The following is a 24,016-nucleotide window of genomic DNA, read 5'->3' as shown; positions in this document are numbered from 1 at the left end:
CAGAAGTGGGATGGTGAGACCGTGAGGTCATCGGAAGTACGTGCGCCCAGAGGCGTGAAGGAGCTGGGATGCTGAAGCGCTGAAGCGCAGGGATGTGCTTCACGAAGGAGGGGGGAGTGTAACATCCATGGATAAGTAGACACGTTGGTCCTTGACTAACGGATCGGACCCTTTAGTCGACTGGTAAACGTTGTCGCTTGCGGAGTGGGAGACACGGGTTTGCATCCCAGCTGTGACGGTCCCAGACTGCCCTCCAAATTCGCTACAATATTTTTGTCAACTCCTTAATAACTGTAGCTGAAGATAATGAAATATATTCAGCTACAGTTTGTTTGTTTGTTTTTTTTTTAAATGAGGAAACATTTAAACTAGTTTAAATGTTGGGCAACGTAAACTGTATGTCTTTCTTTGTTGAATCACATTAGCAGCTGATGAGTGTGCGACGCACGAAACAGGCCTGTACTGCTATGTATTAAAACTTTTTTTTTCTGCATCTGTATTGATATATACGTATGTGTGTGTGTGTGTGTGTGTGTGTGTGTGTGTGTGTGTGTGTGTGTTTGTAAATATACACATACTTCCATACACATATGTTTAGTAAACAGAACTATATACTACATTATCTATAACAGTGGGGTGCTTCATAGAACATGTTATAATTCTATATTGACATTTTTTACATTTACAGTTTCACAATTGAAATGGGGGAGGGACAATGAAGCATTAAACTTAACTTTATGTGTGGATGGCACAGCTCCTACCTTAGTGAGAGGTCTGACCGTGGTGAGTGGAACACAGCTTGTCTATTCTAGGGCAGATGGAGGTTGTCAGATAGAGGGCCATATCAGCCTCAGGCTGAAGTCTTGACCTGTACTTGCTTTTCAGGTAGGTAAGGGAGGAAAATCCACTGTCGCAAAGATATGTCATTGCAAAAGGTAAAAGACTCCTCATTGCTTTTGCTGTCAATTGTGGGAAGTCTTTCTGGCAAGTGATCCAGAACTGGATGAGTGGTCTTGTCTCATACATGTTTCTGTATGTACTGTCAGTGGATAGTTCAATGAGCTGATCCTCCTCTGTCACTATCAAGTTTGAGCCATCTGCTGCATTATCTTTGGATGGAAAACCTATCCACGTCACTTTGGTTCAACCAGCACTTTGGTTCAACTGTGGTTGTTTTAAATGTGCTATGTAAATAAACTTGACTTGACTTGATGTCTTGTCCTTGCACCAGGAGTCAGCCTCAGAAAAGTATTTCCCAAATTGACCCACAAGTGCTTCCGGGTATGAAATCTAATAGTCAGTTTGAGTCAATATGTAGTTGTTCTCTATAGGACCTACTAGGTCAACACCTAACTTAGTCCAGGGTCTGGGTGGCAGTTCAAGTGGTTGAAGATGTGGATCGTCATGCAGCGGCTGGTTGATCACACAGGAGCAGTTTCTGGTCAGTCTTTCAACATCTAAGTCCATATTGGGCCAAGAGAATTTGCTCCTCAGGTACTGTTTTGTGCGGACCACTCCCTGGTGCGTCTCATGTGCGATTTTCAGCACTTGTTTCACTTTCTGTTTCAGTAACACAATCCTGTGTCCTCTTAGTATCAGTCCATCAATAACAGTCCATTGATAACTCGCATCAAGCAAACGCTGCCATTGAACATGAACGTCACATCACACCCACCATGGATGATGTTGTTCATGAACTGAATGAGGCCACTGTGGTTTCTAAGCTGGATCTGACAGCAGGGTACCACCAGCTAGAGCTCCACCCTGACAGCAGGTATATAACCACGTTCACCACCCACCTTTGTTTGAGGCGATATAAACACCTGAACGTCGGTATCTCATCAGCTGCAGAGGTGTTTAAGAACACAATCTGCCAGACTCTCCAAGGCCTCAAAGGAGTGAAAAATCTAAGTGACGACATCATCGTCTACAGTACCTCCCAGTCTCAGCATGACAACAACCTCATAGCAGTGTTCAAGAGGCTCAAAGATCACGGCCTCATGCTCAACCAAAAGAAATGTGAATTCAACAAGTCCAGGCTCAAATTCTTTGGATTCATCTTTTCTGCCAGGTGAAATCAGAAGTCTACTCGGGATGGCCAACTACTGTTCTTGATTCATCAAAGGCTTTGCCTCTATCTCTGCACCACTGCGCAAGCTCACAAGGAAAGATATGCCATGGGAGTGGGGTCTAGAACAAGAAGCAGCACTAAATGCCATCAAAGATAGTCTCACCGGTGATACCACCATGTCATGCTTTGATCCAAACAAAGAAACAGAGCTGATAATCGATGCCAGCCCTGTAGAGCTTGGTGCCATCCTTTATCAAGAGGAGTAAGGTGAAAGACGCACCATAACATATGCAAGCCGGGCTCTCAGTGATGTGGAAAAGCGCTACTCACAAACAGAGTGAGAAGCACTGGCTGTTGTCTGGAGCCACGAACATTTCCACTCATACATGTACGGACATGCATTCACACTAGTGACTGATCACAAGGTCCTTGAGATTATCTGGAACAATCCCAGATCAAAACCACCTGCCAGAATCAAGAGATGGGGACTGAGGCTTCAGCCATACAACTACAAAGTGGAGTATAGAAAAGGAGCTGACAACCCAGCCGACTACATGTCCCGTCATCCCATACCCACACAGACAGGTGACAGCACACAGGCAGCAAAAGTAGCAGAGGAATATATCAACTTCATTATACATCACGCTACACCCAAAGCAATGACTCTTACAGAGATTAAAGAGGAGACTCTGAAAGACCCGACACTACAAAAGTCAGTGCACGTATCAGAAACAATATGTGGTATAAGGTCACACATGGCACACAAGACATTGCCATTCTGAAGCAGTTCAAACAAATTAGCAGTGCACTAACAGTGTCACCCATGGACGATATAATATCAAGAAACATGAGAATCGTCATCCCCACAGCCCTACAGAACAGAGTCCTACAGCTCGCCCACGAGGGACACCAGGGCATCGTTAAGACAAAAACACTCCTCAGGACAAAAGTTTGGTTTTCAAACAAGAACCAGCAAGGAGAAGCTACAGTCAAAAACTGTATAGCATGCCAGGCGAACACACAAGTCACACACTCAGAGCCACTGCAGATGTCTTGAGTTACCAGAAGCCCCCTGGCAGAGCACAAGTCCAGACTTCTATGGACCTCTCCCCACTGGACAGTATCTACTTGTCATTGTGGATGAATACACACGGTACCCAGTAGTTGAAGCTGTTAAGTCAACTTCAGCTAACACAGTCATACCAGTTATAGACAAAGTTTTCTCCATGTCTGCAATCCCTAGAGTGTTCAAAACAGACAATGGCCCTCCATTTAATGGTGACCAGTTTGCCCATTTCGCAACCTATCTTGGGTTTCACCACCACAAAATCACACCCCAGTGGCCCCAGGCTAATGCCACTGCAGAACATTTTATGCACACACTAAGCAAGACCATCTGTATTGCAGGAACACAAGGCATACCATGGAAGCAGCATCTCAACATCTTCCTTCGAGCGTATCGTTCTACACCAACCAGTGGAGCTTTTGTTCCAACGGAAGATCTACACAAAGATTCCCGCAGTCAACCATGCCACTTCCAACAGCTCAGATCATGGAATCCGAGCAAAAGATCGAGAGGCTAAAGTTAAGATGAAAGCTTATGCCGACACACATCGTCACACAACACCAAGTACTCTAACCCCAGAAGACACCATGCTCTACCGCCAGCGTAAGCACAACAAGCTCACCACACCCTACAAAAATGAACCATACACTATGTCCAAGATCAAATGCTCTATGGTCACAGTAACAAAGGATGGACACTCCATCATCCTTTTTCAAGAAAATCCCTACTGAGCGCGAGAGCATTCCACCAGAGCCAGATGACAATAGCGATGAGACTTTTATCAATACACCACCACCAAGATATCCTGTTCGGTGCAACAGACGTCCTTCTCCCTACCTCCGTGAGTATGAGTAATCTCACGATCCAATATGGACTGTTGTGGACTGAGAGATTATTCTAGCTCATGAACTGACAATGTTATTGTCATTTGAGACTGTTTACAAACAGAGTATTGTTCCATGGACTGTTCTATATAAGCAAGCTATAGGCGGACGCCGATTTTTGGCAAAATTTTAAATTTTTTATTATATCCCGACAGTAATTGATAGTACTCAAAAAAAGAAAGAAAAAAAAGACGTTTGACACCGAAATGAAAAAAAATCTGTCATTCCTGTAAGGGGCAGGAGCTAAAACAATGACATCCAATCAAACGAACGACCAAGTCAAATGATTGGAACGAGCGAGCTATCTATCAAACCCTCAGTGACACATGTGTTTGTTATGCACTTAAACAGATACAAAAGGGCAAGAAAAACAAAAAAAAATTACAGCACTGTAGATGTTGATTTTCTGTAGGGGTTTACTCCTGTAGCCTATTCCTCTCCCGAGGTATCCACTAGGCAGTGGTACTATTTAACCCATAGCTGGGGGCTGGTTCGTAGGCATCAATGAATATCCACGCACCGGTGGGCCTGCATACTGCACGTCTAGAGGCCAGACCTCCCCCGGGTCCCTAGTAGTTCAGCCAGGGTCAAGGTGTACCCAGTTCCCGTGTGTTGCCACGAGGAGGCACTACACAGGGCTTGCTGTTGGAGAGGCTATGTACTGGCAGGGAGAGACTCACGCACTCGGCTCTCCTGTTCGCATTTCTGCTAGCCAGCAGTGAAGACTGAGAGTGAGACGTGACAGGCACAGAACACTACACCAACACACTAGATGCTTCACAACAACCCCACTTCTTACACAAGAACGTCAGACACACAATCACTATTAAAACAATTATCATTACAAACCTTAATAAGAGCCATCTCTGTGCTGTGATTGGCATGAAAGCCTGACTGATTTTTTTTTCCAAAATAGCCATTTAAAATTAAGAAATGTGATAGATGATTAAAAACTGTCTTCTCTATAATTTTGTAAGTTTGAGGTAGGTCGGAAGTTGCTGAGGGTTGCTTTTTTTTTTAAATGAGGGCTTAACAACTGCAGTTTTCAAGGATGAAGGAAAGGTGCCAGACAGAAGTAAAACATTCATTATGTTAAGAACATCAGTTTCTATGGCGATTAAAACATTTTTTTTAAAAGTTAGTTGGCAAATTGTCAAGACAACAAGTGGATGAATTAAGGGGCTGCACTATTTCTAATAAGGTATCTCTGCTGATGGGGCTGAACTCTGAAATCAGGACTGATGTCCTTGTAGTTATAGTTGGTAAGTGGAAAGTGTGGTTCAGGCTTGAGCTAATCTCAAGTTTGATACAATCAATTTTATCTTTAAAAAAAGGATGCAAATTCATCACACATCAGTAGAGAGAAATTCATGAGCTATTTGTCGGGTGGGATTTGTCAGTGTCTACTTCAGCAAATAAAGTGCTTGCAGTATTTTTTTGTTTTTGTTTATGATACTGGGGGAAATAGGAGTGAATTGTGTGTTTGTTGGCCCTGTGATGGCCTGTCCAGGGTGTCTCCCCGCCTGCCGCCCAATGACTGCTGACTGCATCCCCGCAACCCTGAGAGCAGGATAAGCAGTTTGGATAATGGCTGGATGGATGGATACTGGAGGAAAAGGACTGTCTTGCTTGGCAAACTGTATCACGCCTGTGTAGGTATTATCATTATTATTGGCGGGTCACTCGAAAGTAGATATCATAGTGTAAAAAAGACACACACAAAAGAAAATGGAAAAGGGTGCTCGGGGCTCTAATTGAGCTGAGAGAGAGAGAGAGAGAGAGAGAGAGAGAGAGAGAGAGAGAGAGAGAGAGAGAGAGAGAGAGAGAGAGAGAGAGAGAAGAACATATACACGTTGTCTGTCCATCCTGAAGGGAAGCACGTCAATGTGGCTAGTCATGCAAGTGATTGGAATTAAAGGCCGATTATGTCCTAAGGACAATAGACCTGTTTCCTGACATCATAAGCCCCCCCCCCACACATTATTTTATAGGTTTGACCGGCATATCAATGAAGGTGATGAGTGAAGGTACCATTTTCAATTCTCATGTAATGTCTTAATGAACAAGTTTTTGATGACACTTTGTATTCATCTCTACAATATTCTGCTTTAGGAGGCTGACTAGCACACTTGTGAGTTTTTTTTGCTGATACCTTCAACTAAGCTGCATCACTCAGTCTTTAATTAGAAAAAAAATAAAATTAATCAATCATTACTAGGACTAGGTGGAGCTAAAGGAAGGTCTTAATTTGACCAAGAAAGTATGAGAATGGATATCAAATTAAAATGGGAATTCATTTTTTTCTTTCATCTCCTGAGATTTTTGATTGCATCTTTTTATTTTTTTAATAGCAAACAGTACGGAGGGGGGAAATAGGAAAGACTAGGAGGACAGTGAGGATGCACAAGTCTGGAGCATGGCGCTACTTCATAATCTGTGGTCACTGTTTAGGTCACAGAGGATTCTTTGATCATCACAATTAGCATCGTCATTTTTCAGAAATTTGTGAATTTATCTTTGATTACCCATTGTTATTAGTGTACTATTCAGTGTCTTGTTTGGGCCTTTACTCCACAAGGACACTGTAATATATCTTGCGGCAAATGCTGCCAGTTTTGTATGCATGCTTGTGCTGAATCCACAGAGTAAGAAAAATTAAAAATAGAAAGAAAAAGAAAGGGAGATTGATAATATCGTATATTAAAAAAAAAAACATGAGCCCCCACAGAAGATAACTTTAACTCACTTCAGTCTAATGATGCTGCTGCCAGCAAGCTTCCAAAAACATTCAACTGTATCATCAGCTAGGAGGGAAAAACTGGAAAAATAGAAATAAATAAATAAACCCTCTATTCTCTCACTCCTGCATTCTTTCTTCCATCTGCATCTCTCCTGGCCGGAAAATTCAAACATACAAATCAACAAACACACACACACACACACACACACACACACACACACACACACACACACACACACACACACACGTGCATATACAGACATGCACACAAACCTCCACAACAATAGCAAATACTTGGTTGAATCACAAAACGCTGCGGCCCACTCATTTGCTGTCTGCCCCAATACTGAAGTCTGTTTGCTTGCTAAGTTGATGTGTACGAATTAAAAAGAGGAACCTGAAGATAATTCATGAGAATTAAGAAGATTGGAGGCGATATTGTATACCAGGCAAATTGATAATCCTGGCAATCAGACTTTTGGAGAGTTTATACCTCTTTTGGCGGCCTTGGTGCTAAAGCTTATAGGTAAGTCTCTCAGCACACGCTGGATAAAAGCTGCATGAACACTGATTCATTGATCGATAAAGACAGCCAAAGGTACCATAAGTAAAAAGAATAAAAAAGATTTTATAACCTTCACAAGGTCCATTTCAAAGATTACAAAGTCTGCCATGATGCTCATGAATATGCATTGCCAACAGAGAGCTTTTTAAGGTTTTTACATCATAAACATAAATATTTGTTTATTTATGTTTATAAATAAACATCTCTTAATGAATATTAAATATAAATATATTTTAAAATAAACCTTTATAAATAAACATATCTTCTCACCCTCTCATATTCCTATTTTTGCTCCTGATTTCAATATAATATCTGATTTAATATACCTTATATAGCTTTCAGTGGCTTGTAATAAAATAATGTAAATCTAATAAGGCTACTCAAATGTGTTCAGCCATGCAGGCTATGCTTTCACATTGTCCTCTTTGTTTCATGTTGCTCTTTACTGTGAACTTTCAGATTACCATAAAAGTAAATGGCAAGGTCAGAGAAAAGCTTCCAAATATATCGAAATTTTTGAATCCCAAAAGAAAAACACGAGGAAAGAACAAAATGCAGAAGAGATGAAAGAGAAGGAGAAATTGATGGAAAAAGAACAAGTTTGATGGAGAGGAGTATAGATTTATTTATTAAATTTATTTACTCACTGCCCACCCACCTTCACTATACCCTCTTCTCCATCTCCGCACTCTTGCCTCCCTGCTTGGTGGGATAATTGGATTTCAGTAGCAGTCCATGGGTCCACTCTCCGAGAGCTCTCTGGAAGGGCAGAGGTCACAGGGCAACACTGGGTCACAGCTAATCTGTCTCTGGGCAGTGCAGGGTGAGTCTGGAGAGAAAGGATTGTGTGCATATGCCTGTCTCTCCATGTGTGTATGTGTGTGTGTACGTATAAGAATTTTTGTGAATGCATGTGACAGGTGAGGGTCATCCCTTTCTACAGTCCCTTGTCTAGTCCCACTATTAGTAGAATGCATGGAAGGAAAGAGGGGTATGGGGAGAGAGACAGAAAACAGATATTCTACACCTCAGTTATTTATTACAAGGTGACCCCGATCAAGCATCTCTCTACAGACTGCACCAAGCACTGAGGAGGAAAATACCAAACAGCCATTAGCTATGGTCAGCTAAGATATCCTCAGCCAAATGGAATTATCTACGGTTACTTGGAAGGCCACACACACATCACACCGTGAGACACCAAATGAGAGGAAAAAATAAGACACAAGACTGGGTCAAAACCTCATATATGGATAGACCGTGTATGGTTAATGTTTGAAATTGTGGCCAATTTATAGAGGGATTGTCAGTGGTACTGTCTATAATGTGAATTCTTGGATATTAAATGTTTATTTGGAACGTTCTGTAGAGGTTCCAGTAATATTTGTTGTTAAGGTGTATGTAATATTGTGACCATGTATATGTAAAATACCTTACCTGGAGTAGTGGCACTGGGTGCCACTGTCCTGCGTTGATTCCGATGTTATCCTGAACGAGAAGAAGACATAATTGGATCAGATAGTAAAATGAATGCATACATTCCGTCTGACTTCTTTGTTATGTAACCCGCACTTTGCGTTCGGCCGTCGTCTCCCTACACGCCCTGGGACTCTGCGTTGTGTTTGTTGTAGTATGATGTTTGCGTGGAAAAGGAAGGAGGCGGAGGCTTGGGATCGTGGCTGAGACCTGGACACTTTACTGGCACTCGCTTACACTTCACCTCTCATCAATCAGCTGGCCGCTGGCCTCATCATACTCACAGCTTCCGGCAGACAAACAAAAAACCATGTGTAATCTGCTCAAATAATACTGCATCCTGCGTTATATGCTATGCTAATGCTCAACAGGCTAGCCAACACTTTTTGTCACATTTCTCTTGCCAAATACAATGTTCGACATCAAACTTTAACTAGGTTATAAGCAAACTTGTCTATTAACACCACAGAATAAACAGTTAGACAATATGTGCGATATAAATCAATATTTTTATGATAATGCAGACCGCCAGTAACACTGCTCACCTTCCGGCAGACAAACAAAAAACCATGTGATCAACGTAGGCTTTTGCCCGGGACAAGACTTAGGGGTACGGTGTTGCAAGAGGGACAAACATCGCCATTTGCGGCATTCCCAGGGGAACATACAGCGTAACAGTGCCACCCTGTGGCGGATTTACATTACTACCTTACATCTACCCCTTCTTTAATTGATGGCGTCCCAGCCATCAGACCAAAGAAAACAAAACAAATAAAACTTATGAGCATAAACATTAAAACAGATCACACTGAAAGTGACGTATTAATACCATGAGTTGCATATGAAATGTAGATGTGTAAATGCAATCAAAGTAAATAAACCATTAATAAAACTTGTTTGTTTTTTGTTTTTTTCCATGGATTATACGTGCCCTGCTACTCTCTCTGCTATGGCCCTCTGCCACAATATCCAGCCCCTCTCTATCTTCTGCTGTTCCTCTTTTGATCTCACCACCTGTGACTCGTAAGACAGTTTCTTTGGGGGACGTCGAGTTCTCTGTGGGTTCCTCCTCAGGCTGGGGCCATCAAGTGCGTTGGTGTCACTGACATTTAAGTCCTCTTCCCCCCCTTGACTCACTTTTTCGGCTTCCTCCCCCATTACCTCCATGCCATCCACCTCCCAGTCCCCCATGTCAGACTCAACTCCTGCACTTGTTGCTGCACCAGCCCGCTCCACCGGAAGAAACATACACTGTGTAAGAAGGTTGCGGTGAACCACTCTCTCTTTTTCACCATCCTCTGTTCGGACCACATACACAGGTATACTGGGTTGTTTCTTCACCACAATGTATGGGCGTGACTCCCATCTGTCTCCCAGTTTCTGCCGTCCCTCCACATGACATATTTTGACCAAGACTCTGTCCCCTGGGCTGAAACCTTGACTCTTTGCCTTTTGATCATAGTACCTTTTCTGCTGCTCTTTTGCATGTCGTGAGGCCTGGTTAGCCTGAGTATAAGCTTCCGACAGACAGTCATGCAGTGTCTGGACATATTCACTATACTCACATGGCTCTTTGGTGGTAGAAAGCCCAAAAATCAGGTCGACTGGCAGTCGTGGATGTCTACCAAACATTAGGTAATACGGTGTGTACCCAGTATAGTCATGTTTGGTGCAGTTATACGCATGTGTCATTGCATCCACATACTCATGCCAGTGGGGTTTCAGGTGAGGCTCTAGTGTCCCCAGCATGTCCATGAGAGTCCGGTTGAACCTTTCGGTGGTGCCGTTACCCTGGGGGTGATAGGGGGTTGTGTGTGTCTTAGTGACACCAGTACACTTACACAGCTCTTTCACCACAGCACTTTCAAAATTACGCCCCTGGTCTGCATGTAGTTTTGCTGGGAATCCAAACCGACAGAAAAAGTTCTTCCACAGTACCTTCGCCACTGTACAGGCTTTTTTGTCTTTAGTGGGATAGGCCTGGGCGTACCGGGAGAAGTGGTCAGTGACAATAAGCACATTTTCTATGCCTCCCTTTGATTTCTCCAGAGTCAGAAAGTCTACACACACAAGTTCCATAGGAGCGCTGCTGTGAATACTGACCAGGGGAGCCCTGAGGCCTGCAGTCGGAGTCTTTCTGAGGCAGCACCTTTCACACTGCTCACACCAAGTCTTGATTTCCTGGAACATCTTAGGCCAGTAAAATCTCTCCCTTATCATCTGCAGCGTTCTCTCAAACCCTAAATGCCCTGAGTCATCATGAAGTGCAGTCTTGACGGATGTGTGAAATCTCTCTGGTAGTACCAGCTGCTCTACTACTCCCCTTTGACAGTCTTGGACCTGACGATACATTATTCCATCCCTTACTAATAACCTCCGCCACTCTTTTAAGAGAAGGCAAACCTGCCTGCCACCACCAATCCTCTCGCTGCGGCTCGGTTTTTGGTTCACACTTTTAAAGTGCAAAACGGGACCGATTACAGCATCCTCTTTTTGCCCTGCACGAATCTCCTGTTTTGTCAATGCAGGTAGAGAGTCCATCCCCACATCTTGATAGGATTCACCGAGCGTGTGTGACAGAGGTTCTTGATGCTCAGGTCCCTCTGAAGCGGAGCTTTCCAGTTGTTGGGGAGATTGTTCCTCTACACACCTTTGTACTTTGGCTGATACAAGCTGAGGGCAGGTTTGCAGGACTTCGGTGACCTCCTGGTTAGACAGCCGGGAGAGGGCATCAGTGTTCGCATTATTCTGTCCCCTTCGATACTACACATCAAAATCAAATGCTGACAGCCGAGACACCCACCGCTGACCTGTAGCATCCAATTTTGCAGACGACATGACATACTTGAGGGGGTTATTGTCTGTCTGGACTGAGAACTTGCGCCCATATAGATGGTCATAGAACTTGTCGGTCACTGCCCATTTCAGAGCGAGGAACTCTAGTTTGTGTGCAGGATACCTCGTCTCTGCTGGGCTCAAGCCTCTGCTGCCATAAGCTATGACTCTCTCGACTCCGTCCTGAACTTGGGCTAATACAGCACCAAGCCCCTCCCCCGAGGCGTCAGTCTGGAGCAGAAAGGGTAGGCTGTAGTCTGGATAGCCTAACACTGGAGCAGTTGTCAATCTTTCTCTCAGTGACTGAAAAGCCTCCTCACACTCATCAGTCCAGACAAAGGGCGGGTCAGGCACTAACCTCTTCTTCCCCCCTCTCCGTTTCTTTCTAGGGTCACCAGCGGTAAGGCGGTACAGGGGCGCGGCCAAGGTAGAGTAACTGCACACAAACCGCCTGTAATATCCGGTGAATCCCAGGAACTGAAGCACCTCTTTACGATTCGTGGGCCTCGCCCAGTCCTTGACTCTGCTGATCTTCTCTGGGTCTGTCCTGATGCCCTCCACAGACACCAGGTGACCCAAGTAGTGCACCTCCTTTCTCACAAGCTGACATTTGGAAGGCTTCAACTTCAAGCCATGCTCCTTCAGTCGATCGAACACCAGCTGCAGCCTCTCCAGATGCTCATCAAAGGTTTTAGAGAATATGATCAGATCATCAAGGTAGATCAGGAGATGGGTGAAGTTCAGATCGCCAAAACAGCAGGTCATGAGTCTCTGGAAGGTGGACGGAGCGTTTTGAAGGCCGAAAGGCATTCTGTTGGCTTCAAACAGCCCCATGGGAGTACTGAATGCTGTTTTGTGTTTGTCCTGCTCCGCCACCTCTACCTGCCAGTATCCAGATGTGAGATCAAGTGTTGAGAAATACTTTGCTTGACCCAGAGCCTCCAGGGCCTCCTCTATTCTGGGCAGTGGAAATGCATCTCTTGTGCTGCAGGCGTTCAGCCTTCGGTAATCGATGCATAATCTTAGTGATCCGTCTTTCTTGGTAACAATCACTACTGGCGAAGCATATGGACTCTTACTAGGCCTGATAACCCCTGCTGTTTCCATTTCTGTCAGCAACTTCCTCACATCCTGCCACTGTGAAGGGGGAATCTTGCGGTACGGGAGTCGAAAGGGCTTTGAGTCGACCAGGGGGATTTCGTGCTGCACTGTTTTTGTGTGGCCGTAGTCCATTGAGTGCTGTGAGAACACCCCCATATTCCTCTCCACAAGCTCTTTTAGGAGGGCGCGCTGGCGCTCATTCTCCACTGCTGCCTCACTTATATCCACCCCATCAGTGCTCACAACTTGGTGCAGACACCGGTATGTCTCTTTGTTCTCCTCATTTTGATGACAACCCTGTTCCGTGGCTGAAAAATCCACAACACTGTCCACCAGGAAGGCGCTGGCCAGCTGTGTGTGTGGTTTGATTGTGACAGTTTGTTGGGACAGGTTCATCACTCTGACAGGAGCACAGCCTTTCTTCACATCTGCAAGAACTTTGGCGACCATAAGGTCCTGAGGAAGCCGAATGGAGGCGTGGCCTTCAATTAGCGCTGTGTATGTCTTTCTTTGTGGGCCAGTTTTGATTTTGCACATTAAGTCCATCTCTTTCCCTCCCGGGATGTGTATTTTACGGCCAGTGTACACAGCAGGGCCCACCATGTCGTCTGCTCCTGTATATTCAGTGTCGCCAGCTTCCAGTAAAGCTGTGTACCACTCTGGATGGCTTTCCTTCACCCGCTGAAGATATTGCTCCCCATAGGTTGCTTGGAGGTGCCTCCTGGCGGCACGGACGACATTAGTTCCCACAAGCAGTGGGACGGAGGAGCGATACTCGGAGTCAGGGACAACAAAAGCCGGCACTCTCTGGAACTCTTTCCCCAGCACTTTCAACTTAATACACAGGACACCAGAGTAAGGCACATCCTGACCTGCTGCACCTGCTATGGGTATTTTAGAGGGCCGTAGTTTCTGTCCATGGAGGTCAGGGTGGTTGCACCAGTATCCGTGAGTAATACTGGTTACCTGAGAGCCGGAATCGATAAGAGCCCTTCACTTTAATCCATTGACTTCCACCTCACCCTCATTCCTGGGACCCACAATAGGAATTGTCCTCTACTCCATCATCAGTATCGCTCACCTGCAGTGGGGGGTCTTGCTGCTTGCCCATGGTTGCCCCAGTTACCACAGGCTCTAGGCGTTTAAATGCTGCGTTGAGTGGGGCGTGGTGCTCTCTGCGGAGGTCGCAGGCTGGGGTCGGTGAGTCCAGGGCAGACTGGGATCTGGGAGCACCGCTCGACATACTCGGGCTATATGCCCTTGCTTCCCACACCGGTAGCAAACAACACTGGAGCCCTGAGTAACTGTTCTGGGAGATGGTTGGGGCCTTAGTGGGGTAGCAGGGGCTGGTGCAGGGGTAGGTGCAGCAATTCTCAACTCAAGGTGAGCCAACTTGGTCACCTGTTCTTCTTGGCTAAGAGCTAATTTCTTGACCATATCTTTAAGCTCTGTCCACTCTGAAGTGTGTTTTGACCTCTCTGACCTCATATTGGTATCACATTCTGATGTGACCTGCACCTGGGTGAGCGCTTTCTTTGTCTTGTGTTGTGACTGGAACTTCTGAGTCTCTTTTGCAAGGTTTCTAAGCTCTGCTTGCAGCTCCCGGAAACTCAAAAGCCTGGGCTTCATTGGTGCGATCCTTGCATACACCATCTCATCCATAAGCCCTCTTAGAAACTGTCGAGTGAGTTTACTATCACGATCAGGAAATTGCCTGCCCCCTCTCTGACTTTCCTCTACCGCTCTCAGTGTTGCCTCCAGAGCAATAGCATAAGAGCAGGCTCTCCGGACCTCTGGCTGCGCTCATAGAAGTCGGCTAGTGGATCAAGTGAGCCTTGTGTGTCGCTGTATTCAGCCCTGAGCTCCTCATACGCCTTCTCTGGAGTCTGGTCGTGGGGGGGTAGGTTCAGGACTAGCTTCCTGGCCTCACCGCTCAGGTGTCGCACAACAGTCGAAAAGCGGAGGTGTGTGGGGAGCTCGATTGCCTCCAGAAGGTACTGCATATCACGAACCCAGTCTTCTACAAGTATTTTGCTGTCTGGATTGCCAGTGAAGATTTGGACATTTTTTACCTGATGAGTTTGCATGAACCCACCATATGCAGCTGGTGGAAGGGTTGTGTTGGCTGCCGCTCTGACGGCAGCATTCATTGGGGGCTCATACGGACGTGGGTGCATGTGCAGGGTGGTGGATGGGTGTTGTGGGAGTGTGTTGTGGTACATGACAGCTCGAGGGTCTGAGGCAGGGGCTGTGTGGTTAGGGGCTACATGTTGCACTGCTAGTGGGGTGGTCACCTCTTGGGGGTAGAGGGCAGCATGCTGTGACATATGCAGCTGGGGGATTGATCCACGCTGCAAACTTTGAAGGGTCTGGCCAGTAGAAGAGGGGTAGCTCATAATGGTCATCATTGGTGGCATTTGAAAGCTTGGCATGAGGGCCTGGGGCACAGGGGGATTATATGCAGGACCAGTGTAGACCTGGGGTTTAGGCTCGGCAGCAGGGCTTTGATAAGGAGGGGTGTCTGGGTGAGTCATGGTCGGCCGCTGTACAGTTTGCATTTCCGTGGAGGTGGGGCACGAGAGGCTGTGAATGGGCAAAGGGTGTGTGTGCTGGTTCACACCGGCTTGGGCCGGGGGATTAGGTTCCACTAATATCTGTACGGCTGGAAGGGATGCACAGGGCAGGTTGTAGTCTGGCCTGCTGTTTCGGTGGATTGGTTTGGCAGCTGGGCTTCTGTCAAAACATAGTGAGGGTGCTTGCATTGGAGCTCTAGAGGCTGGCAAGGTGGGTGCATGAGCTGGAGTGGAGTAGTGAATAGGGTAAGGTGACAGTATTGGGGGTGGTGGAGTGAGTGGTGCACTTAGTCCTGGGTATGGGGGCTGCTGACTGCTGTGGTGGTCTTGAGGGAGGATCATCTGTTGGGTGGTGGTGGGGCTAGTGAAGTAGTTGTTAAGCTTTGGCCTCACTGATTGCTGTTGATTTGCAGCACTGGTGGTTGTTACGCCCTTGCTTGAAAGGCGGGGTTGTGTCTGGGCTGGAGTGTCACAGTTGTGGCTGGCTGTGGGCATCGGGGGCAGTTGGGAACCCGGTGTGGCAGCAGAGGCACCTTCTTGCTTTGACTGATAATCTGCATAGTCACTGAACATTTTGATATATTTTTTTCTAAATCACTCACATTAAACTTGAGTCAAAATCAGATGGTCAATACACAACCCTTAACCAAAACCAAAAAATTATGAATGATATATATCAGCTTAATGTTAAACACAGTGTTCCTATAGCAGGATCTCACATAGCACACTTTTACACAACTCAAATAACAGTTAAGTTTATCGAAATATCCTAAAAAGTCCTCAAATGGATATAGCAAGCTTTCAACAGTCTTTAAAGGATATTTGAAGAGGTGAGTATCTTGCCAATGCTGCAGCGCCGATGACAGTAGTTCAGTCCACCACACTGTCCAGCCAGTCACTGAAGGTAACGGAGTTCAATGCAGCAGCAAAGGCGAGGACGCGAGTCTCTGTATCTCCTTGGATCTCGAAGCACCACGATCCGGGTGACGGCACCATGATGTAACCCGCACTTTGCGTTCGGCCGTCGTCTCCCTACACGCCCTGGGACTCTGCGTTGTGTTTGTTGTAGTATGATGTTTGCGTGGAAAAGGAAGGAGGCGGAGGCTTGGGATCGTGGCTGAGACCTGGACACTTTACTGGCACTCGCTTACACTTCACCTCTCATCAATCAGCTGGCCGCTGGCCTCATCATACTCACAGCTTCCGGCAGACAAACAAAAAACCATGTGTAATCTGCTCAAATAATACTGCATCCTGCGTTATATGCTATGCTAATGCTCAACAGGCTAGCCAACACTTTTTGTCACATTTCTCTTGCCAAATACAATGTTCGACATCAAACGTTAACTAGGTTATAAGCAAACTTGTCTATTAACACCACAGAATAAACAGTTAGACAATATGTGCGATATAAATCAATATTTTTATGATAATGCAGACCGCCAGTAACACTGCTCACCTTCCGGCAGACAAACAAAAAACCATGTGATCAACGTAGGCTTTTGCCCGGGACAAGACTTAGGGGTACGGTGTTGCAAGAGGGACAAACATCGCCATTTGCGGCATTCCCAGGGGAACATACAGCGTAACAGTGCCACCCTGTGGCGGATTTACATTACTACCTTACAGTTACTCCCTGATGCAAGAGAAATTAATACACGCCATGAAAAGGCCACCTGACTTGGTCATCTCTCCTAAGATACCACAGAAAAATGACGATGAGATAAAAGGTGAATGCAGGCAGATGTTTTGGGCTGAGAGTGGGTGTAGAATAAAATAAAATACTGGTGGACATGCTAGGTAGACAACTTAGTTTTTTTGGTTTTTGTTTTGTTTTTTGTTTTTACATTTGTTGAAAAAACATGAGTAAAGGAAAATGGGTACGACCAGGATTCTGTCGCCATTTGATTCCAAGTTACAGACCTGGGATGAATATTGTGAAATCATGCAATATTTTTTCATCGCTAACGAAATTGATGATGATGACAAAAAGAGAGCTATTTTCCTCAGTGCTCTGATTTATAATGTCAGGGGAAACGTCCTGAGCCCTGCAAAATCCTGTGACCAAACATACGATGATTTTGTGAGTTTCCTCCACCTTTGTTTTTTGATTTTTGGCTTTGTCCCCCTTTTTCTCTGTCTTCCAACCGCAGCTCACGCCACACTCTTCTTCGTCTTCTTCTTCTTCTTCTTCTTCTATTTTATTGGCGAATTGCAATCAGTTGGAGCATTATCATCACCTACTGTTGCATTAAAGTTCCTCGTCTCTCCCGTCATGAGCGCTGTTTTTTTCCGCACCCGCATTCCGGGAACTCTGCCTCTGATTGGCTAGTACTTGTTGCCTCCGTTGGTTAGGTTGGTTAAGGTTAGGGTTAGGGTGGGGTTAGAGATAGGGTTAGCCAATCAGAGATAGAGTAGGAGCGGGTCTTCCAGGAATCCAGGCGTGATGGTGGCGCGTTCTTGCGGAAAACTGGTCCGAAAAAAAATCACGCGTCGTGAGCTCGTTTCGTCTTTCTTCTTCGTGAATGATTTTTTTTCTTCTTCGTGGCCTATACACCACAACTGCCAAACTCAACTTCCTTCCGTGTCAAAATAAAAGCTGCCGTTCATTTAGGCTCTGGCAGCTCAAAGAGCCTTTGGAGCCCAACGCCGTGGCGCCGGTTTGTGGTACGCGCCACTGCTGACCAGGTCCAGGAGCAACCCACACGCCTTGCCGTTGCAGAGATACTCTGACTCAGTCGTCTGGCCATAACAGTTTGGTCCTTGTCAAAGTCGCCCAGGTCTTTACCCCTGCCCATTTGTCCTGCATCAAACACACTGACTACGAGAACTGATTGTTCGCTTACTATCTAGTCTACCCAAACCTTGACATGTGGCCTTGTTTGGAGATGATCAAATTGCAGGGCGTAAGTTTTCGGATAAGCCCGTCTGAAGCCCCAGGAAAGGTAAAGGAAACAACAGGAACCAATCGGTCGAGTTCAAGCACTAGGTTAATATTCTGGCTCATCAATGTATAATTTCCCATTGCATTCAAAAGTTTACAGTGACTTTAAATTCAGTTAGGCTGGAAATATCCTTTAAAATATTACCACATTTTAAACTATAACCACTTTCGGTTTTTATCTTGTTATAAGCGTTGATAGTTTTCTTAAATAGTAGTTACAGATACAAATAGTGGTACATCTACAATCATCTAGAAATCAGACATCCTTTCTCCCATGTCCCTTTTTCCTGAATGGTGCTGATATACTATGTACACGGCATGTAAAACTGTGAACCTCCAGTAAAGCTAATCCAGTTTAGGAATTAATACATTTTCTCCCCACTGTGGTTCATAATTTGGCTACTCATGTACAACATACTTCTGATGTTGGTCTGTAAAGTATTTTAAACACATCCTCAAAGCTGTGTTCTGAGCCCCCTCCTTTTCTCCCTCTTTACCCACAACTGCCTGCCAACTCACCCTTCAAATGTTACAGTTAAGTTTGCAGATGACACCACAGTCATTGGCCGTATCACCAACAATGACGAGACGGCCTACAGGGATGAGATTCAGCACCTCACATCATGGTGTACTACCAACAATGTGCAGAAGATGAAGGAGCTAATTGTGGACTTCAGGAGGTCTAGAAGCTGCAGCCACTCCCCCATACACATCAATGGGGTGGAAGTGGAGCGTGTTTCCAGATTTAAATTCCTTGGAGTCAGCGAGGAACTTTCCTGGACCTTAAACACCCAGGCCCTTGTGAAAAAGGCCCAACAGCACCTGCATTTCCTGAGGAGGCCGAGGAGCACCCGTCTATCCCCCAAAATTCTCACCAACTTCTACCTCTGCACCATAGAGAGCATCCTGACCAGCTGCATCTCCGTGTGGTACGGCAACTGCACCTCAGAAGACCAGAAAGCTCTGCAGCAGGTTGTCAAGGCGGCCCAGCATATCACCGGTACCCAGCTCCCAGCCATAAAAGACATGTATCACAAACGCTGCCTTAGAAGGGGTCTGAGCATCAGCAGCGATCCCACCCACCCCAACCATGGACTGTTCTCCCCCCTGCGCTCTGGGAGGCGCTACAGGAGCCTCAGAGTCCGCACTACCAGGCTCAAAAACAGCTTCTTTCCACAAACTGTTGCCCACCTGAACCTGGCCACCCACTGAATGTCTGTAGATATTATTAAATATTTTGTACTCTTGCTCTTTTTTAACTTATTTTTAGCTTTTGGTCTTCATGTGTGTATATCTTATACTGTGTTTGCTGTGTTTGTCTGTGTCTGTCTTGCACTGATTGGTGAAGCCACAGCCCTCATTTCATTTTTACATGTGCTTGCACATTGTTTTAATGACAATAAATTGAATTACATTGAACTGATTAAACTCTCATTGAGCTACAGATTGTAAAGTAACTGGACATACTTTATTAATCCCTGCTGTGAGATTCATTCTGCATTTGACCCATCCTACCAGCACAGTGGGCTGCCTGCCACAGTGCAGTGCCTGAGGAGTGACTCCTAACTACAATCAAGTTTCATCAATTAGTAAATGTGGATAATATAACATTGATTTTCTTTACAAAAGCCTAAAATAGAAAACAACACTGTGGTGTGCAAACAATGTGGGAGTGAAAACACATGCAAGTCACTAACAAACCTGTACAGAAAGCTGTTTTTAAATCTGTCGACAAATACAACAGAATGTGAAATCTTTCAATTCTTCTTTTTTCGCTTTCAAAACTAGATTATCTTACCGAAGCAATCGGATATGGGTCTCTAAAAGCCTGATAAATAGCACAACATGTTTACCTGTCTATTTTTCATAGTCAAAATAAATCATATTTTGCATTTTTTTAACTCAAAAACGAGTTGTATTGGCTCAGATCAATGACGCCTGCAGGCCATAAATAGCAAATTGAAGTTCAAAACTTGTGACGTTCACAACTTTTTTTGGGGGGGGGGGTTGTTCCTAAGGACAGGATGTTGCGTTGAGAGGACTCGTGGACATGAGTCACAGCGGCTTGTTGCTTTGTATTAAGTTGACCGGTTCACTTTAAGGGCTGTAGGTGTTGCCGTGGTTACGCAGCGCCATTTTGTTGGGGAGGCGTTGTGAAATTAAGGAAACAACGAAATAACATCACGCGCGTTCGTGTGGTCCAGAGCCCTAGAAAAAGAGAAGTTGCGTCAATGAGGGGTCAGAACGCGAGATGGTCACGTGGTTCATGTAGCCGCCGAATAGTTCCAAACGAAGCTTGGCGGGTCATTTAAATTAACTGCTTAGCCCCGATTTCCGGTAACTACTAACCAATATTTTCAGATTTTTACATTTATATATAGATCTAGACATATTCCAACGTGACACATATTCTATGCGCACTGTTTGGAGCTATCCGGGGCTCCCATGATCCGCCAGTGCTGTGGCCCACTGACGTCTACGGAGTTGACGTAACTCTCTCTTTCTAGGGCTCTGGTGTGGTCAAAGGGAGAAGTTGTCGGTCTGCTTTCTTCCAACTTCCTCAGCTGTGTATTTGCTTTCTGAGATCTACTTAATAGGATTAATTTAAGATTTACACGAGTTACTGCTTTAAAACAAGAAAAGAAAGGTAAGTGCCAGTATTAGTATCATTTTGTTTTAAAATTTGCACATTTTCATTGTTGCGATACAGCTTGTAACATTAAGACCGATGACCTGCATGTGTTGTCTTGTTCCACCCCGTTATTGTAATGTGACTTTGAGTGTTAGAAAAGCTCTATATAAGTTTTATTATTATTATTATTATTATTATTATTATTACATTGTGGCTGGCTATTAATAGATTTTGCCTTCTCTCGTCTTTTGCTGAACTGATGAGGGAAAACGAAACTAAAATGTTCACGTTGTTTTATGAAATAAGAAACTCAAACTTATGGTGAATTGTATGCTGTGATGTAAGACGATAAAACCATTACTAAGTCAATTTTGTACTTTTCAGGGCAAATGAAATGCGGAGAAAACGAGAAAGAAAAAATAAAATGCGCATTGATTCAGACTATTTTAAAGGAGAGCACCTGAGTCTGGACGTTTTAAAAACGATGACGTCACTCTGCCACCACCGATACCTGTTCGAAGATATGCCGCCGTATCCCAAAGCGGAATTCCACATCGCTAACATTTCTCACGTAACCACAGCGGCTAACCTGGATGGGATTATGGACTCAAGTGGATTCAAGGGAGGATGTGAAACCGATTTGCTCTACTGGAGTCTACACATTAATAAAAGTGATATTGATGAAGCAGAGGATAAATATCTCCGCAAAGAATTTCCTTCTTCAGCGGCCAAAGCCACAGGGAAGAGGCAAGATCCCTTCTTATGCAAATTTACTACATCCCCAACTTTTAAACCGGATTCACGTTACGGCAATTACCAATTTATCTTTCCCATTAAACGACTTCTGAACCTCTATCAAGAGCAATTCTGTTTTGGAAAGCAGCCCGTCATGAGAATTTATGAAACTGAGATATTCAAAAAAGCAATTTCATACACTGTGGTTATTCATAGTCCAGACTGCAAGATGTTTGACGAATACCCAATATTTAGGGATGGTTATACTCGGGAAGTTTGCGAGTATCGGAGAAAGGAAAGTACTGTCTTGTGGCGAGCCCAGGCAATATGTAGTGATCATGAATATGAGATAATCATTGACAAAGACAATGAAATAATTAGCACTAAGGAAAACACGGGACTGAAATATTATGTCTATGATGAGGTGGCACTGGCATTCCATCTTCCAGCAGGCAAAATATTTAAAATTGAATATGGTGAGTTATGCACACATCTTACTGGCTGTTGCATGATAGAGCCTTATCTTGGAGCCTATGACAATGGTGGCGTAGTACAAAACATAATTACCAGGTTTAAATCTGATGCAAGATAAGGCTACTTATGGTGATCAAGACTGAATAAGGATGGGTAAGAAATTATTGCATTGTAAATAAACCCTTGTCTGCATATTGCTGTTGGCTCATAACTGGCACATAAAGCACTTTTCCAGATATTGATACACATTATTCATAGTTTACACTTAAACAAGATTCAAGATTAACTTTATTGTCTCACATTACAGGACATTTGGATCGGGTTTCCATCCATGCTGCATCCATAAAATAACACCCTACATATGTAAAAGACAGGACACGATAGCTACAGGGAACAAGAAACATATCTAAGAACATAGCATACAGAACATAACGTACATAATAAAACATAGCAGAAAAAAAATCTTGTGCTGTTTACCTCTGGGATGGAGATGGGTATTCCTGCTAGGGCCAGGTACATTTTAAGTACAATTCAAAGCTAGAGCCAGTATTGACATCTGGAATTTAAAGTGCAAACCCTACAGTCAAAACATATACCTCGACAAATGTTATTTCTGTTTGAGATTTGTTCATTTTACCAAACCCATGTACTTTGTAACTATGCATGTGTAATTCATGTGTAACAATACTTGAATGTTATCATCGGCGGTCACTCGAGGTCGAGTATGACTGTCCTCCCTCTGGGTCCTCAGGTCGGCATTGAGGCCGATCCTGGAGCCTCATAATGGGAGGACGCCTGCAAGTGACAGCTTTTTATATGGAGTGGCTGATGTGCCTGCAGCCACCACACAGTCCTTGGCAGGGGGTGGGCAGAGTTCAATGGCATGGAGAACCAAGACGATTGAGGACCACCCTCTGTTGCAGCCTTCATCCACCTTCACTGCCGTTGCGACCTGGAGACATCTTCTGCCAGTTCCAGTTGAGGTCTTTGTTGGATCGCACTTCATCTGGAACCTCCCCCTTGACCTGTCCACCTTGGGTGACCCAAGCTCCGGCCAGCATAGCTCTTGGGATCACTGGTACATGCAAGCTTCTCCACCACAGCAAGGTGGAGATTCAGGAGAAGTAGTATGTTATATGCCATATATATGCCGTTGTATGCCATTATCATATGTTGCCATTTTGTCTGAACATACAACAAATAAAAGTTTTCCTAAATAATCAAATTGTAACCAAACCTTATGAGAACAGGTCTTAGAAAATAATATTGCTCTGTTCTGACACTGAAGTATTTATACAAAATATTTGGATCGCCTGCTCTTTAAGCCAGAAAGAATGATCCCATTTATCCAAATTAAACTCCTTCTTGATTTCAGTGGTGAAGGGGAAGAGGCAGGTTGTTGAAGATCTTTCATGCTAAGACATAGTTCAGACACGTTTTTGTGAAGGTAATTCAAAATCACCTCTGATGTTTTGTTGATTGTCTTTATAAAACATCAGCTATCCATCACTGAATGTTTTTCTCGGGGAACAGGGGTGGCCTGACTTAGCTAATAAAGAGCAAGGATGAGAGAAGTAAACTTGTCAGTGACGAAAAAAAGATAGATAACTTTATGAAGATCACCCCCTTCACAGTAATTTATAACACCAATGAATAGAATAACGTTAATGGTAATTTGCTGTGATTGCAATAATTCAAAGGGAAAAAAGAGTTAAAATATACATATAATTGTAGTAATTATAATAACTTTATTTGTACGATCATAACTTGCATAATGAAATTTTAAGTCATTCTAAATACCACTAGTGTCCAAATTGTGGATATATTGAAGCCTATGGGAGAATGAGGAAAAACTACTTCTTTATCAAAATAAGACGTTTATTCACAAATACATTTAAGATGTTCTTTGGTTTTGTTGTT

At 44.4% G+C, this 24,016-nt stretch overlaps 1 protein-coding gene and 1 long non-coding RNA gene across 5 annotated transcripts in view; one reads left to right on the top strand and one right to left on the bottom strand.

Moving 5' to 3' along the window:
- The window catches only part of LOC130116188 (uncharacterized), a 53,614-nt gene extending 44,806 nt beyond the window's left edge, over window positions 1-8,808 (bottom strand). Inside the window, exons 1-2 of the long non-coding RNA XR_008810548.1 lie at window positions 8,764-8,808; window positions 7,985-8,085 (exon numbers count right to left, since the gene is read on the bottom strand). This is a non-coding gene — a long non-coding RNA (uncharacterized LOC130116188). The remainder of the gene's footprint in view (window positions 1-7,984; window positions 8,086-8,763) is intronic.
- An 11,697-nt stretch (window positions 8,809-20,505) lies between these two features.
- LOC130115792 (uncharacterized) lies at window positions 20,506-23,522 on the top strand. 4 transcript variants are annotated; one of them, XM_056283624.1, is made up of 4 exons: window positions 20,577-20,592; window positions 20,763-20,902; window positions 21,272-22,098; window positions 22,937-23,515. In XM_056283624.1, the coding sequence occupies exons 3-4, from the start codon at window positions 21,282-21,284 to the stop codon at window positions 23,314-23,316; spliced, it is 1,197 nt and encodes a 398-aa protein (XP_056139599.1). In that variant the 5' UTR covers window positions 20,577-20,592; window positions 20,763-20,902; window positions 21,272-21,281; the 3' UTR covers window positions 23,317-23,515. The 4 variants fall into 4 exon arrangements, with proteins under 4 accessions (XP_056139602.1, XP_056139600.1, XP_056139601.1 ...); XM_056283627.1 differs by having other exon boundaries at window positions 20,506-20,902; window positions 21,272-21,634; window positions 22,848-23,522; XM_056283625.1 differs by having other exon boundaries at window positions 20,508-20,902; window positions 23,020-23,222.
- The last annotated feature ends 494 nt before the right edge of the window (window positions 23,523-24,016 follow it).

The sequence above is a fragment of the Lampris incognitus genome, chromosome 7, assembly GCF_029633865.1.
Source record: "Lampris incognitus isolate fLamInc1 chromosome 7, fLamInc1.hap2, whole genome shotgun sequence".
In the NCBI taxonomy this organism is placed as follows: Eukaryota; Metazoa; Chordata; class Actinopteri; order Lampriformes; family Lampridae; genus Lampris; species Lampris incognitus.
This window is presented reverse-complemented; position numbering and strand designations above follow the sequence as displayed.

Bases quoted from the DNA above. Each gene is read 5' to 3' on its own strand.
- LOC130115792 (XM_056283624.1), top strand. From the start codon at position 21,282: ATGCGGAGAAAACGAGAAAGAAAAAATAAAATGCGCATTGATTCAGAC. The intron at 22,099-22,936 runs GTGAGTTATGCA...ATGTGCCTGCAG, and splicing joins AATATTTAAAATTGAATATG to CCACCACACAGTCCTTGGCA.